The sequence below is a fragment of the Buteo buteo genome, chromosome 4 (assembly GCF_964188355.1).
Source record: "Buteo buteo chromosome 4, bButBut1.hap1.1, whole genome shotgun sequence".
Taxonomy (NCBI): domain Eukaryota; kingdom Metazoa; phylum Chordata; class Aves; order Accipitriformes; family Accipitridae; genus Buteo; species Buteo buteo.
The window spans coordinates 67,172,706-67,189,411 of NC_134174.1; the positions used below are offsets into that span (position 1 = coordinate 67,172,706).

A 16,706-nucleotide genomic window follows, 5' to 3' on the forward strand; every position below is an offset into this window, starting at 1 on the left:
GAATAATTTACATTTCTATAGGTTTCAACCTTAGAGGTAGTAGAACCAAAGATACAGAATTCAAAAAAAAAAAAAAAAAAAAAAAAAGAAAATCCTCTGAAGACCATAAAACTATCACTGAATAAAAAACCTTTTGGTCTGCAAAAAAATTTATGTATTTATTTATTTATTTTCTTGTAAGCTTTTACAGAATATTAGGTTTTAGGAGCTTTAAGTTTTACAGAGGAAAATAATTTGATCCCAGAAGACTAACTTCATGTCAGCTCTCTGTCTTTGCCTCTGATAGCGATACTTCAAATTAATTACAAACACACTTTTCCTCAGCAAAGATTCACTTTGGTAGCATTTGATTATTAAAATAATATTACTGTTTGAAAAGATGTATGGCAGCTAATCACATTGTATTTTAATTATTTGGTGGTTTTAAATACATAATTTCCCATCAGTATTGTAGTTCCAAAACAACAGGAACCAGAAAAATAGAGAAAAGGGATCAAAAACTATTTTTATATCTGAAAATTCTTTTCACTAAAAGGTCTAGCCATTTCACGGTGGCAATCGGGGCTTATAAACTACCTGAGACGTTTCATAAACATTTAGCGTATCCTAAGACTTTGAACCTCCTCTCCAGTTCTTTCAGTTTGCAGAACAGAGGCAGCGTAAGCAGACGGGAGCGGGCTGGGAGCTGTCGGCTGGTGTCAGGAGAGGGACTTGGTAGGGAAACTTTCCCAAGTCAGGCAGTGGTCTGAATTCATCACGGGCTTGACAGTGATTGAAAGCAAAAATGAGGTTTCATTTTTCAGTAATGTGGGGCTTGGAGATCTGTAATCACATGGAGGTTTTCTTTATGCTGTATAAATCAGTCTGGGTATATGAAATAGTAGCCTGACAATCATATTATCAGCTGACTAGTTAAATTTAATTTTTTTTCTATCCCCTTACCTGTTTCTCCATTGTGCTATGGAATTCATGCTCTTCAGGATATTATCCTTCTATAATTCCTGTGAACTCTTAAGTATATGGTTTTTTCTGTTTATTATTTTTTCAGATAAATATCATTAGTAAAGCAGTGTTTGGTTTTGTCCACCTTAGTGATTTTCCAACTGAGAAAAAAATGTTTCCATGCAACTACATCATTTCAAGCTGATGTTTTATTTTAACATGAAGATAATGAAATGATTGATTGAAATTACAGTAATGAAATGAATGATCGATGATGTTAGTCATTCTGCATTTAGTTAATGTATTTACAGCATGCCAAAACTAGTATGTCACATAAAAATCTTGTGCTACTTCTGCATGGCTGAAAGAATTGTAGCATACCAAACTAAGTTTTTATGATCATATTTTATGATACCATTATTATGAAAGATTATCTTTTAAGATTTAAGATTAATTTTAATAATTCAAATCTATGTGGCTTTTTCACTCTTTTCAGCCAAGCAGATCAAGATCTTTAAAAAAAAAAAAAAAATCGGAGTAATTTAAGTTGCAGTGGAACTTTATAAAATTGTAAAATCGAGAAAGATTAGAGTTATGAAGTAAGCACTATCTTGAGGTGGTTTCCTCTCTCATTCAGCTCATACGTTTCTAGCTCAGCTCCTTACATTACTTTTATTTTTTCATTCTCCTCCCCAAAGGTGAGGACGCCCTGTAGGGTCTTTTGAAATAGAGCCTTAAGCAAACCCACCCAATGCTCCAAAGCCAAATGAATTGGTAATATCACGAATGTGGCAAAATTCTGCCTCTCTCACCGCATCTGACAAAGACTCGTATAGGTTTAAAATTCAGTGTCGCTTGTCACCAGATTTCCCTGTGTCAATGCCTGGAAAGGAGACGTAGGAAGAATTTTGAAGTTAGTAGAAGAAGGTAAACCAGTCCGAAGGTACCTTCTTTCTGTACTTGATAAATGTTTAAAGGATTAAGTGGACTTGGACAGGGAGACGAAATATCCTGACTCTGAAATCTCACAGAAGTTCTGTAGCAAAGCCACGGGAAGTTTATTAAATTCAGCTTATGTTAAGGAATAACAAGCCGCCGCCTTCTGTGGTTTCTGGTCGTCTTTCATTCACGTGTAGCTGGTGGCTCCTCTTGCCTGTTCCTCCAGCTCTTGACTCGACGGTTCTTGTACCCGGAGGCCACCAGCCTTTAGGTGCTCACCTTCTCCCAACCCAACCCAGCAGACCTGGCCATCAACCCTCCTTTTATTTTGCTTCTCCAAGTGCCCGAAGCTCTCCACGGCCAGTTGCACACACCTGGTGTACACCAACAGTGGAACCCTCCTTAGCGCCTTCCATTTGGGGCACAGAAGGAAGCACCTACATTTTTTTCCTGACTGGGACTTTTCCCTACAAAAAAAATGTAATTTCCTTCCTATTGCTTGATTTTCTAGATTGGAGATGGCTAATCCCTAGGACAGGCTCATTAGTGCATTTTCTGCTTGTAAAAATTATCTCAGAGCTGAAGCTTCAGACCCCACGTGTACTTCATCTTGGTAATTCGATTTTTTTAAAAGAATCCATTTAAAAAGTCAGCAGGTTCTTTTAAATAGATGAGCCAAGTGACCACTTATCCCTGCAAAATGGGAGGTTCACAGTGTGGCCTGATAATTATGAAAATTTGGAAATTCATTTACTTGTTCAGAGCAGGGAAGTCCTCTGATTTTAATGTTTAATTTTTGTAGCGTGCAAATCCATATAACTATAAATAGAAGTAGCTACAGTAAAAAAATGGTCATTCTTACTCCTCTTTGTAGCCTTTAGGAAAAGAAGCTGTGTCCATTTAAATAGTGCCAAATCACAGAGAATCGTCTTGATAAGATTTCTTGAGTTTGTTCATCTGTAATTCATCTGTGTATTTATTATTCTCCTTACTAATAAAGCTACTCCTTCTGATTGCTGCTCAGTCTTATTAGAAAAATCTGGTTTTAATCAGTATTATGATTTAATTATAAATTATTAAGAAGAAGCCTCTTAGCTTGATTGCTGCAGAGAATATCTAAGTTAGAATCAGAGCACTGTGTAGGCTGAAACGGACCTGGAAGAGGAAATATTTTTCCTAAGCTGGAGGTAGAAAACTCTAATAGTGTGTCTGGATAGCTGTGGGAATGAAAATGTCTCTCTTAAAACATTTTAAAAGGTCAGCTACACCTCCACACGATGAACTAATTATATAATCCTGTGTTGGCATGGATATCTTGTGACAGAAGCCTTGAAGATAAATGATTATTTGCAATTACAGAAGAGAATTAATCTAATTTTTTCTCTTCTGTTTTGTTCCCAAAGAAAATAAAATTATTTTTCTAAGGAGAAATGTATAGTATATAAAACTATATGTTTTATTAATAAATATTGCTCTGCTGTATATACATGTCCAAGGATGTAGCTCATTTGCAGTTTTAGAACTAGCATTTATTTTAGAAGACATACAAGTATTTTCTCCTTCAAGGTTTTATTCTTATGAAACTGGGAAAGGACTGATATTAATAACCCAGCGTGAGAGTCATCATTCATCAGTTTGCCGTTTTAAAGTACAGCGTGTATGGGGGCCTGTGAATATAACATCACAGGAATATTTGTGCTATCTGATAAATTCATCTGTGCCTCCAGCATGTGATTACTGGACAGAACTATGGGTGTATTAATTTTACAGGACTTTGGTTAACAGAGAAAAAAAGGAAATCATGTATAACAGATTTTTGGATCCTTTTTTACTATGTTGTTCTTCATATGCAATGAATGATTATTATTGCTGTTGTTTTATTTATTATTATTATTATTACTATTATTATTATTATTATTATTATTATTATTATTATTATTATTATTATTATTATTATTATTATTCCATGAGATCTTTTACTCCTCTTGCAACATATGTAGGATTCTTGCCCTAACCCTTCGCTTAGGAAGGACTGGGCAGGCTGAAGCAGCGTAACTCTGCTTTCCAGATCCCGTTCCTGGCAGAAGGGATCCGGATTCACGGGGAGAAGGTGACGGAGGCTCTGCGGCCGTTCCACGAGCGGATGGAGGCTTGCTTCAGGCAGCTGAAAGACAAAGTGGAAAAACAGTATGGGGTCCGCGCTGTCGTAAGTTACCTGCTAACTTTATGTTTCCTAAATACGTGGAAGTTCTTTAGATTATGGGAACTGGGTATTCCTCTGTTGTAATTCCCACTGATTAAAAAAAGCAGTGTTGATGCAGCATTGCCTGGGCGTTCTCAGTGGTCATCAAATTATTAAATACTGAGCAGATTCCGTAAGAGATGTTCAGAAAACGTTGGTGCTTTCATGTTTTAGCATGGGAACAATTTCTAAATTGCCGGAATCTGTTCCTTGAAAGTCAAGGTAATTCTTTAATATTCCATTTTTAAGGAATTTATTTAAAAAAAAAAAACTGCCACTAGAGCATGATTTTTCTAGAGCTGAGTGTCACCTTTCCGTAGATATAATTCCTTTTGAGATGTGAGGGCTGTGCTGCTCTACAGTAGCGTGCAGTCTGACATACTCTGGCACCACCCTAAATGTAGGCAGGCAGTAAAAAGATAGCTGCTACTTAATGAGATTTAGTAGTGCTGGAGTTCAGGCTTTTCTCATTCCAACAAGCTGTTTTCAGTGGCTGCTTCATTTTCAAGGCACAGCCAAGAATTGGGCGGTGTTTCCAGTGGAGTTTTGTTCTGCTTTTAATTCGAGTGTTACTCATCGGGAAGGAGGGCCAAAAGCCAGCATACAGCTTCGTAATTCAGAATATAATTGATAATTCAGTCAAAAGCCATGTGGATTGGGTGCTATTATATGATCGGGTTTTAAAATTATTTAAAAACCTGAGATGTAAGTGGTTGGAGTTGCTCTAGGACTGACTATGCAGAGCTGATGTCCTAATAATATATTGAAGGCTGCCAGGGTGTGCTTTATCTCTGTCTACTGGTAGTCCTGACAGCAGTGTTGTAAACATGCTATAATTTTGGGGTTTATTTGTGAAACGACAGCAGTACGTGAAACTTGCATATGCAGTACATACCTTCTCACTGCTCCAGAAAATAAAGCACATATATTTACCAGAAAAGACCCATATGTCCTTTAACGCAGAGGTAGTCAGCATATCATGCATATGCTGCTGAGATGGGACTTGGAGCAACCTGGTCTAGTGGAAGGCGTCCCTGCCCATGGCAGGGGGTTGGAACGAGATGATCTTTAAGGTCCCTTCCTACCCAAACTGTTCGATGATTCTATGACCCGGCACGCAGTCGTCTCCCACTGGCCCCTGTGATGGCGAGATGAGTTGTGGCTCCTCTCCTGCCTGGTGGTTCAGGTTACGTAAGTGGGCTTCAAGCTATAGCACTTACCTGATTTTTAGGGAAAATTTTACCTCCAGAAGAGCAAACAGTGAGGTATCACTTAGGACAATACACATTTTCCCCAAATTGGACTCTAGAATATCCTATACCAGAAACCATTTCCCACAAAAAGGACTGGTATGAAAACCAAATGATCTCGAAAAGCAGTGATTTATTTAAGATGGCAGAGATCTTTAAGATTGCACAGATCCACCTTCTGTCAGCAAAAGCCATCTAAAACCAAAAGAAATCACCAGCAGACCATTAATTATTGGGGCACGGCGCAGGAAAGCCAGCTTGCCAGCCTGCACCTTGGACTGCCGTCTCATCTCTGTCCCTGCTTTTCCCTGGCACCCTGGAAGCAGATAAGGACCTCGCACTGTAATCCCATTAACTGCCTTTTAATAAGAAAGCCAGTTAGCAGGTCCCAGCAGGCGAAGGACGTGTTACCAAGTGGCAGGTGCTTCCCTGCAAGTGAGTGGCGGCTTCCTGATGAAAACACCACATGGCATGGTTGCCCCAGTTGGGGTTGGGTCATCGTTTTTGCAGGTGCTGCATCAATTCACGTATGTATTGAGGTGAATATTACTTCATGGACTCAGATTTTGAACGTTATGTCTGCAGCCATGGGGCTAAAAACATCTGCAGTTGTGGTTTTTGCCTTGTGCCTGAAAACTCAGTGTCTAAAGCACAGTTGCAAAAAGAGGAGCTCACCTCTTCATGCCCTTGCTCTCTTCCCATCCTTAAACCCTCCAGGGCCAGAATATCAGGTGGGAGCTCCATCACAATCTAGTCCTTAGTAAATTAAGAAATAAAAGATTGAAAAAAATAAAAAAAAGAAATTGATAACAATGACAAGTTCTCCAGTTTTACTTCTGCCCCTAGATGAGCAGCAGTCACTAAACTGATTCTAAAAGGAATGAAGCGACCGAGATACGGCTGAACAGCCTTAAACCAGCACCCTCCTCCTCCAGTTCTGATCATGGTCACTACTGGATGCGTGCCACTGAGTTTACGGATGTTATGCCAATCACATCAATATAAGCAGGGTGTGAATTTGTTTCCAGATTACCTCTGGAGAATCCCACAGAGGTTTATTCTGAAGAGTGGATGATGTGGGATATGGTGAGGGAGAGCTTCAGCTGTCTGCTCGGTGAGAGCCAGAGCATCCCGGGCTAAGGAGGCGGCAGGAAAGATGCCGCAGCAGGCAGGGCAGCAAAAACGTGCCAAGTGACGTCCTCTGAGTACCCAAAACCTCAGCGGAATTGTACGTGCCAGTGAAGTATCCTGTTGTATTTTATGACGGGCCTTCCTTCAGAGATTAACTTTTTTTTTTTTTTTAATGGGAACACTGAGATCTTACAGGGAATGTCCCAGCCTTTGTGGTATCCTTCGAAGTGGTGTTCCATTTGTAGTCCTTCAGATCCCTTCTTGCTAATATATTTAGGAAGAGAAAAGTTCAAATAGTAATTTATTCCCAAGGAGAACACGAATAATTGACATTAATGATACTTGCATGTCAGTCACTTCAATAATATACATTTACATCATCAGGGAGATGACTGGAAAGTCATACGCAGGTGGTGTTATCTTTCTAATTTCACTCTACCCACCAGTAAGAATTGTCAGGATTGATGGAGTTTTATCGCTTCTGCCTTCCTTGTACAAGGCCAATTTACCAGTACTTGACAGGGTGGAAAATATACCTGTAATTAAACAGCATGAGATTCTTATTTGTTGACTGAAAGAGTTCAATTATTTTATGCATATATCAGTTATTAATGACTAACAAAGCTTGTATAAATATTCAGAACTATGAAATTGTCTGAAACAAACAAAAAAAATCTTTCATATATTTTCTTCTTAACCTAGATGTCACTCTGCAAATTGGCTCTCTTGACGTAAAGTTCCTCTTAGTGGGTTTTTTCTTTTTTTTTTTTTTTTTTTAAATATACTGACAGGGCAGTCACTTCAGTTTCAGAGGTGGATTGGAAAAAAAAGTTATTTGTAGAAAGCTCCTTTTTTAAAGCCCCCATGTTAAGAAGCTTGTAAATACCATTGAAACAAATAAATTATTGGAATATGTTTAAAATTATACATGTGCCTATGAGGACCTAAATATTTCTTCCTAGTCCTTTAAATGGATTTTCTTTAGAATTCGTTTCTTTGTGGTTAATGTATAGTGAAATGGAAGAAAAATCGTCAAATCTTTCCACATTACTTTTAGCAACCAGATATCAGCTATATTGTGATTTAAGAAGTAAGGTCTTGTATTTCTTTATTGCAGCTTTCAAGCCTGGATGATAGACGAGGTAGTCGGCCACGGTCTATGGTGAGATCCTTCACGATGCCGTCGTCTTCAAGACCCCTCTCCGTTGCATCGGTGTCTTCCATCTCCTCGGACAGCACACCTTCTCGACCTGGCTCGGATGGGTGCGTAAGGAATACTCATTCAAGGCTTATCTCTGTAAAGCATCATTTGGCGTACACGTCTATAGGTTTTGAGGATTGTCACCACCCCGCTCCAGATCTCGGTGCTATCACGGTGTTACTTCTTCCGATCCTACTGACTCCTCCTGTGTGGCAGCATGGCGTTTGTTTGATCTCATCAGGACCTGTGGGATTTTTGGTTGGGTCTTTTCCCGGTGTATTTTATTCCAGATTTGGTTCATCATAATACCCCACAAACATTAAGGTGACACAAAGGTATGAGTAACTAGTGTGGGGTGGGGATGGTGCTTTTACGTGACAGCCTAATATTGGCTAAAAAACCCCGACCTATATAGACATTTATCTCAAGATACATTCCTTGTGGGTTTTTTCAGCCAAAATAAATATGATGCTCTTCTTGGTCATCTTTAAAACAAAGTTAAAGAAAACCCCCTAAGCATTCAAACAAAACCCCCCAAACAAACAGGAGGTAAATTATCCCTTTGTAAAGTATTGCAACTATAATTGTTGCAATAGATCTTTCGGAAAGTCAGTGATGAGACGTGTGTTCAGCTGGTCCTGTCTCAGTAAACAGGTGGAGCCTGGGAGAAGGAAGGGATTAGCTAACTGCTCAGTCATTTCTTCTCACTTTTGCTGCCAGAGGAAAAGCTGCTTATGGCAAGACTCTACTTCACGACTTATCAGGATATTTCACAAGACCTGGGAATTCTGTTGATATGCCCTGTCTCACAGTCGCATCCCTCAAAAGAACAAAATAATCTGTTTTCTTTCTGGGGTTTCTGTGCAGCCTCGGAAGTCCCTTCTCCCTCTTCCTCCCCGCAGGCATTCCCGTAATCCAGAAACTCAATATTTGACCAAGGCGGCAGTTTCTAAAAAGCCTCCTGAAGGGCTGCTAACTTACAGGGATGTGCTAGAAACGTTAGTGTCCCTTGTGCACCTTCAGAGGGAGTTATTACCTGACTAGAGAGTAAAAGCATCAAGTAAAATGAAATCCAGCACCTGAGGACCAACATGATACTTACCTTGATTACAAACAGTTTATTTACCCATTGGGAAGAACGCCAAACAGAGCACAATTCAGGTCTCATTACATTACCCTCTATAACATATACGCAATGAGTCATGTTGATATATATGTAGGACAGCAGAGACAATAATGCATTTTGACTAACGCATCCATGAAAGTTGTCTTGCTGGAACTTGGGGATAACTGCTATCCCAAGTTAGTGGGCAACTTTGTTTTCTCTCAGAAGAAAAATACTAATTCTTTCCCTACCTTCCTCTACCTCTTTCTCTTTTTGCCTTCAAAATCATTGTATATATTTTTCTTTCTCCATTGGATGCTATTTTCTTAATTTTTGCATCTCCGTCCCAGCTTTGTTGTGGCAGGTATCACTTAGCAGTTTTGGAGGATGTCATGAGTCTACTCAGTATGTATACTAAAAAAAAAACCTCACAAAGATCACGGTGCAGCTCAGCTCCTGCTCCAAGCCCGGGGCAGTACAGCTGGAATACATGTGAGGAAAATGTAATGAACAACTATCATCACTGAGAAGACCTGAAAAAAAATGCTCATTTGCTTGATCAGTGGAGCAGGAAAAGAAAAATCATCGGATGTAAATACCATAATGGAAGACCTGAAAAATTCAAATGACTGTAAAAATCATGTGGGTGGTTTGTCACTATTAACTTGGAAGAAGTTCACCCATGTACCTACCGTAGTTGATTGGGTTTATGGTCAGTTGTCCTCTTCTACTTTCCATTTCCCCCTCTTCACATGTTAATTCTGAGATTAGAGATGAAGCTAGGAAAAAGACTTAAAAACGGAACTGACAGACTGTCTTGCCCAGATCACCCAACTTACTTTTTATGCCATCTCCAGCTTCTCCTGCTTTTAAACAGTAAAAACTCAAAGCAGACGTTGACATAGTATGTGTTTTACAACTCCCAACTTTATGTATAAATAAAACTCTGACTTTAAAAAAAGGACCTTGGGTTTATTCACCATTTAAAATGGGACTTAGAAGTACAAACCTGAGCACTTACAAGCAGTGGTTGGAAGTGGGGAAGTCCCACTGTGCCCGTGTTTTGCCATCTGCTGGAAATCCTAATGTACCTCGAGTAGGAGCATGGCGTGCTAGTCCATTTTATCACCAATACATTGCATACAAATAATTAATAGTACTAATAATAGTAATGCCTGGAAGGGAAGCAATTAATCCTTGTCTGAAGAATGGCAATTCTTCTTGTAAACTTGCAGTCAGCCTGCGAGGCAGGAGAAGCGGCTAAAATGTGCAATGCAGATGGCTAAAACGGTGTCAGGAGAGCTGTCTTCTGGTCTGGGCTCTGGCACTGATGTGCTTTGTGGCCCCGGGCAAGTCATTGCCCTCCCTTTTCCCTACCTGTAAAATGGGATGAAAAAAACTTGCAGTTTTGTCTCCCAACCCGTGTGGTTTTGGCTTGGGTTATGAGGGTAATGGCTCGGGGGTCGTTGCCGCAGGTATTGGTTTGAGCATCTTTCCATCAAATGAGCTGACTTAGGCTGAAAACTGAAAGGCCTTTAGTGCTTCAAACAACAACAAAAATAATAATCATTTTGGATATTGCTGCTGGATATTGCTGCTCATGGAGATGATTAGGATAACTTCACTGCAAATTGCCTGAAATATGAATCCTCCAGTATTTCACAGCAAAGATTGTGTCCTGTACGTGAATGCATCCCCATGGCATAGTAAATACTTTTCCAGTGTTAAAAAGTAAGCTGGTTTCTTTGTTTGGGGATTTTTTATTTGGCTTCGGTTTTGTAATGTGATGATTTGAGACATCCGCTTAAAATCTGTCAGTGTTATTTTGACTAAGGTATGATTTTAGTAGTTTGTTTAGTTTATAATATAAAATAAAATAGAAAATACTTTGTCTAGCTAAGAATATTTTAGCTCGTTAAGAGAAAAATATCTCTTTAACTTTTATTTAAACTAGTCATTAAAAAAGGTGAGATGAGAGATTACTTTAAATTACTGAGTGAAAATTAGCTAAAAAGAGTTCCAATATTACTTAGAATAATGCTTTCCCTACACAATAGAGACTCTTTAAAAAATGAAGTTTTCCTTTCAAAGTTCATTGAACCGCTAAAGATTTTTTCCTTTGTAGCCAGAAAAAAAAATAGTCATGGACTGTAAAAACTGCAGAGCTGATGGTAGTAGTATATCAGCCCTGCCTATATCCACACGCTTGAAGCATTCCAGGTGGGAAAATACATCTGCTATTTGGAAACTAACCTTGCCCTTTGTTATTATCTGACCGATTTTTCATTCTTGAGTTTATCTTTAATATCAGAACTACTAAGCTCAGCCGTCCTGGCTCCCCCCCACCAGGGCGTGCTGTAGGTGAGCAGAGGTGTGCGTCTGTGGGTACGTGTGCGCACGCTCACATGGATGTATATGTGATACTGTTTGCTCTTCTGTGAAAAGATACTGTACTTTTGATGAGTTACAAGGATTAGAAAGTGATTTATGTTGTGCGTGTTCAACAGAAAATCACTACACCTCTGCAGAACAATTTCTTAACTGTTATTCCTTCTCTGGGGAGTACGTACATCCTCTTTCTCCACCAAAAAAAAAAAAAAAAACAGAAAAAAAGTCCAGGAGAAATTTGGGGACTTGGCTCTTTTTTAAAGAAATCCTTAAAGCCATTGGTAGACATAAGGACTGCCTCCAAGGTGCCGGGGAAGTAGGGGTGACATTTCTTTAATGCATTGTACACTTACCTGCACTCGTACAGTGCAGATTTCCACTGGAGTTTCCAGGCGGCTGCTGGCACGCCGGCCGTGGTGCCACGGCGTAGATAGTGGGAGTGCTGAACGAGAAACTAATTTTTATGTAAACCACATACAGCGAAACTCAGGAGTTTGTGTAGCTGTAAACCAGTAAATTTACTACAGAGGAGGGAAATAGGCAGTACTGGTTCTTCAGCAGTTCTGCAGTAAATTTTATTGTAAGACAATTATGATTGTTATGACCTTCTGCCCCCTCCTTTTCTCTGTAATGAGTTTTCCTGGATTAGCAAAGCACTGTTAACTCAAGCGAGACTTTGGGAAATATGTAAATGAAAATTAGGTGTTTTGAAAATAGTATTTTATTGATCTAAGCAACAACAATTTTCTTCAGGTTTGTGCTGGAGCCCCTCCTGCCAAAAAAGATGCATTCTAGGTCTCAAGATAAATTGGACAAGGATGACCTAGATAAAGATAAGAAAGAAAAGAAGAAGGAGAAAAGGAACAGCAAGCACCAAGAGATATTTGATAAAGAATTTAAATCTACTGATATTTCTCTGCAGCAGTCTGAAGCAGTGATCCTTTCAGAAACGGTAACTTTGCAAGTAATGCTTTACCTAATTCTGAGCAGTGTTCTTTCTCTTTTTAAATAAAAATGTTGATTTTTATGATTTAGTTTGTTTTTAGACCAAAAATAACTCTAAGGGAACACGCTACAATGTTAATATGTGTGATAATGAATCAAAAATCTAAATTTTATTTACAGTGTAAAAAAATCATGGTATCTTCTATGAAAATCTTAACCAAAAGCTATATATGACAATTTAATAAAAGGAACAGATGGTATAACCTAAGTAAAATAAATGCTACCATTTTAGCAGCCTTTTGAATTTATGGTTCCCAATAGATCATGATGGGTTTTCTCATATTTCAGCTGACTACTGCAAGACACTTTTTGGTGGAAATGTTACAAGGTCATTTCATGCATGGCAATTACGTATTCTTGAAAGGCTATTTTGAGCAGAAAATCGTAAGCAGTTCCACTGGTGGCTGTGTGTAAGAATATTAACTACAGGGCATATCTCTCTTAAGCCCTCTCTTCTTGGCGTATATTTAATTCACTGAAACTCTCCTAAAGGCTTAGGTAACTTGAGAAGTTTTAGCTCTGAAATTGAAAGTAAGGCCTTTTTAAGCTGGAGCAGGGAGTGCATGAACTAACTGTCACCTCCAAATCTCTGCCTGGACACCTGTTTGGAGGGCAATAGTTTAAAACGTGCCCTCCAGAAATAAATGTAATGTTCTTTTAAAGATTTGCACAGGTACTTGTAGAGCCAACTTTTAACTCAGCAGAGTCTTCCATTGGTGGCTGTGTCATTTACTTTGGACTTTCGAAACTATTTCTCTCTGACCTGTGATGACTAGATCCTTCAAGTCTTTCTGTTTGGTGTTTGTAGCCGAATATTACTTAGATGTTCAGCTGTAGTTCCTCTGTTTTCTGGATTTGCTCCTCCTTTTCCATCCAGAGATGAGCTAGTCTCTCAGATGTGTCTTCTGACATCTTGGAAGATCAGAGTTGTTTTCTCTGATGTGGCCATAGGCCCAGTATTAGCTCAGCAAAAAGCTCAGAAAAACCCCTTTTGTGCGTCTCAGGCTTTTCACCCAAACTGCTTTGAAGCCAGTGAGTTTTTCCATTGACTTCAGTAAATTTTGGATCAGCCCTGGTTTGTATAAATGGAGATTCCTCTTGCCAAATCCAGCCAGGTGAGCATCTTTAGAGTGTTTTCAGACAGAAAATACATTTTGCTTAGATTTCCACGTGTCTCATCTTTTTGATGCAACGCATTCAACTCTGCACACTGCAGCAGTGGTATTTTGACTAAGCCTGAAAATTGCAATGGCAAGACTTGCGCTCCCATGTCCCAGATCCCCAAACGGACTAGCAGAGCTTGTGGGAGAAGAGCATTAGCCACAGAAGAAGAAAATTATATTGCAGGGCAGCTCAGTCAGCTGGACTTGCCCAAATCCATGAGACCAGATGGGAGGCGGCCAAGGATGCTGGAGAGCTGGTTGATGTCACCGCAAGGTCACTGTCATCTCCGAGAGGTGTTGGATATTGGAGAAGATTCCTTATGACTGGAAAAATGTAAATGCTGACTGGAAAGGGGGACACGATGACCCTTCAAGGCATATTGCCATTTGTCATCTGAAGAACAAAAATGAGCAAAGCCCAACATGGTTTGACTCAAGTTTTCCACTATTCCCAGTCAAGAGCTTTCAGTCAATGACTGGTATGACTAATTGTCCCCTGGTTATAGAGAGGGAGGGCAATTAAATGTCAGAATTAGTTACTTAAAGTTACTTCGAGCTTCTTGAAATCCACAGATCAATAATATGAAAAGGAGTTTACTGGTGAGAGAAAAACTCTCCCTTTTCAGTATCAGCGAACTACTTGATAAGCTCCAAAATGACCAAGTCAATTTTTAATGCTTGGTGTTAGTGTGGTTCATTTGCTCTTGTAGGTGAACTAGAGAAAACACTTTTGAGATTAGTTTACAAGAGTGGTTGTACAATTCCCACTGCTGTCTTCAGGAATTTTGTACAGATAATGTCAAGCAGTTTAAAGATAAAATTTCTCTTGTCTTAAAATTTTTGCACTCTGGAGACCTGTCCCCTATTAACTATATAAAAGGGAAATTGCTATCTTTTGTGGGTAAGAATTCAACTTTTCCATTGTTCTACTTTTGTGGGCTGCACTGTGTGCAAGTTCCCTTTCTAAGTTGAAATTACTCCCGAAGCACTGTTACTGCTGTGTTTTATGAAGAAAAAGGCATTTTGAGTTCTCTTGCATTAGGAACTTGGCAGCAGAAAGTTTGCTAGCTTAAAAAAAGATGATGATGAAATGGAGGGGGGCATAAATTAAGGATTGTTGATTTTGGGGGTTATTGGGTTTTGGTTTTTTGTTGGGGGTTTTTGGGGGTTTGGTTTTTGGGGTTTTTTTTTGTTTGGTTTTTTTTTTTTTTTTTTTTTCAAAAAAGTTGGAATCCAGATTTGACTAGAAATGGAAATTATAATAAGATTTAAAGAGCTTTTAAAGCAAGATTTTAGTAATAAACTACTATTAGTTACTAGATTTTATATTATAGTTACTGGATTCATTCTGTTCGGAATTTTAGAATTCACTTGTACCATCGCTAATTCAATTACAGTATTTCAGTTGTTTGGTGAATTTTCTAATAGATTCTTAGTTCTGACTTCTAAAATATTTGGGGGTTTTACAGCAGAAGAGATGCTTTGCTTTAGTACGATGACAATTTATAAGTACCTTCAAGAAAATGAATGAAAGAGTAACAGCCAGCTTGGATTTGTCAACACCAGATCGGTCAAGCCCTTCTTTCTTCTTTCTGCGACAGAGGAGGAAGCTCTGTGGGTAGCAATGATGTGGCAGACCCGAATGCGCCGACTTCAGTATGACTTTTGGCACACCTCACACGATGGTCTCGTGAGCCAGACTGGGCAATGAAGTCTGGTCTAAGGTGATGCTGAAGGATACACAGCAGCCTGGAAGAACTCCGCTTAAAATTGTGAAGGGTGAGACGGAGTAAACGAGAACCCGTCATGGATTCGGATAGTGAGATATGTCAAAATAACGTATGTGCAGAAGCACAGCATGTGGTCAGCCTCATAATCACTGGCTCTGTCTCATGTCTATTTATTAATAAGAGGGTTCAGTGTGTGTCACTTCTGTTTCATCCAGGTGTCATCGCAGTTCACAACCAGCCCGTGCCAGTTGTAGCTGGCAAATAGCAGACTTGTGCTTGACGAAAGTCCAGTTTCAGATATTCACACCCCACACACACAATTATCTGTTGCCTGACAATGCTCGTATTCTAAATTATTCTTCGCCCACCACAAACAGGCAGTTATCAGTGGTTTGCTTTCAGGAGGGAAGGATGCATCAATAACCTTATATATGAATTGTTCTCGATCCTGTGTTATTCACTACTAATTGGTTTGTGCAACGTAATTGCAAGCATGATACAGAGAATATCAAGTGAGAGGTGCAGCAGGCATGTCAGACAGCAGTCATTCCCATCACTGCAGAGCTTCTGCTGCTCTCTTCAAAGGTGACGTCTCATGAAATGAGTGTTTCCATCACTGCAATGGACTTTCTTATATAGGAACTTTTTTTTCCAATCAAATGAATATTCATGAAAGAACATGAGAAGATTATAAAACTGCAGAATTATTTCATGGAGCTTTTACATTTTCTTTAAAAAGGAGCATTTGGAGCCTGTTTTGTCTAGTTGTATGGCTTAAATACTTTTTTCCAAATCTCACTGTACTCATAATGAATTTATTGACTGATCAAAACCCAAGGCCTAATTACAGAGATCTTGTACTATTATGATCTTATCAGAAGATAAATTAAGCACTTTGCTATATGAAAATTATCAGTAATGTCTTTATAGTTTTCTAGATATTTATATCTGCTTTTAAGCATCACATAAACTTCTTTAACATAAATTCTCATTGTTAGTTCTTTGATTCCATGAGCTGATAGCAAACCTAATACTGAAGCCAGGTAATTAACAGACCACTTGAAAGCTGTGTTAGAAATCAGAATAGCAGGCTGTACATTTTATTGATTTAGTGGCACCTAACATCACTCACTATTGATCTTCCTTTCATTAGACCAAAAAAAATTAGCAATGGGTTCATTATGGATTAGTGGTCTCCAAAGAGTTCATGTTCCCTAGCAGAACCGTGATTTATTGTGAAGAGGACCGAGCTTGTCCATCACAGAAGTTAAAATTTATTTGAGATAAGTAGCTACGGACCAGGTTAACTTGGGAACTTAATCTAGTTGTTGGGTTTTCTCTTGGTTCTGGCATTGCAGCTTTGCGAATCAATTAGTGTGTTTTCCTGATTTGCTTTTTTATAATTATATGCCTCTGAGAAAGTGATCACTTTGCTTATCCATTCTACTAAAAATATGCATTAAAAGATCTTGAAAGAAGAAACCTTTGGAGTCTTTAGGACTTGAATTTTATTATGAGCCAAATTTCTGAAAGGTTACCCTCAGGTCTTGATGAACTTTCAAAAAAAAGTTACGTACTTTATGGTCACTCATTTCGTGTAGAAGGGTCTC

General features: G+C 38.9%; 1 protein-coding gene across 2 annotated transcripts in view; it reads left to right on the forward strand.

Annotated features, from left to right (window-relative positions):
- DOCK1 (dedicator of cytokinesis 1) overlaps positions 1–16,706 on the forward strand; it is a 312,956-nt gene that overhangs the window by 279,813 nt on the left and 16,437 nt on the right. For both annotated transcript variants that reach the window (XM_075026608.1, XM_075026609.1), the window contains exons 47-49: positions 3,950–4,087; positions 7,622–7,767; positions 11,952–12,150. In XM_075026608.1, the coding sequence (XP_074882709.1) occupies positions 3,950–4,087; positions 7,622–7,767; positions 11,952–12,150 (483 nt within the window). The remainder of the gene's footprint in view (positions 1–3,949; positions 4,088–7,621; positions 7,768–11,951; positions 12,151–16,706) is intronic.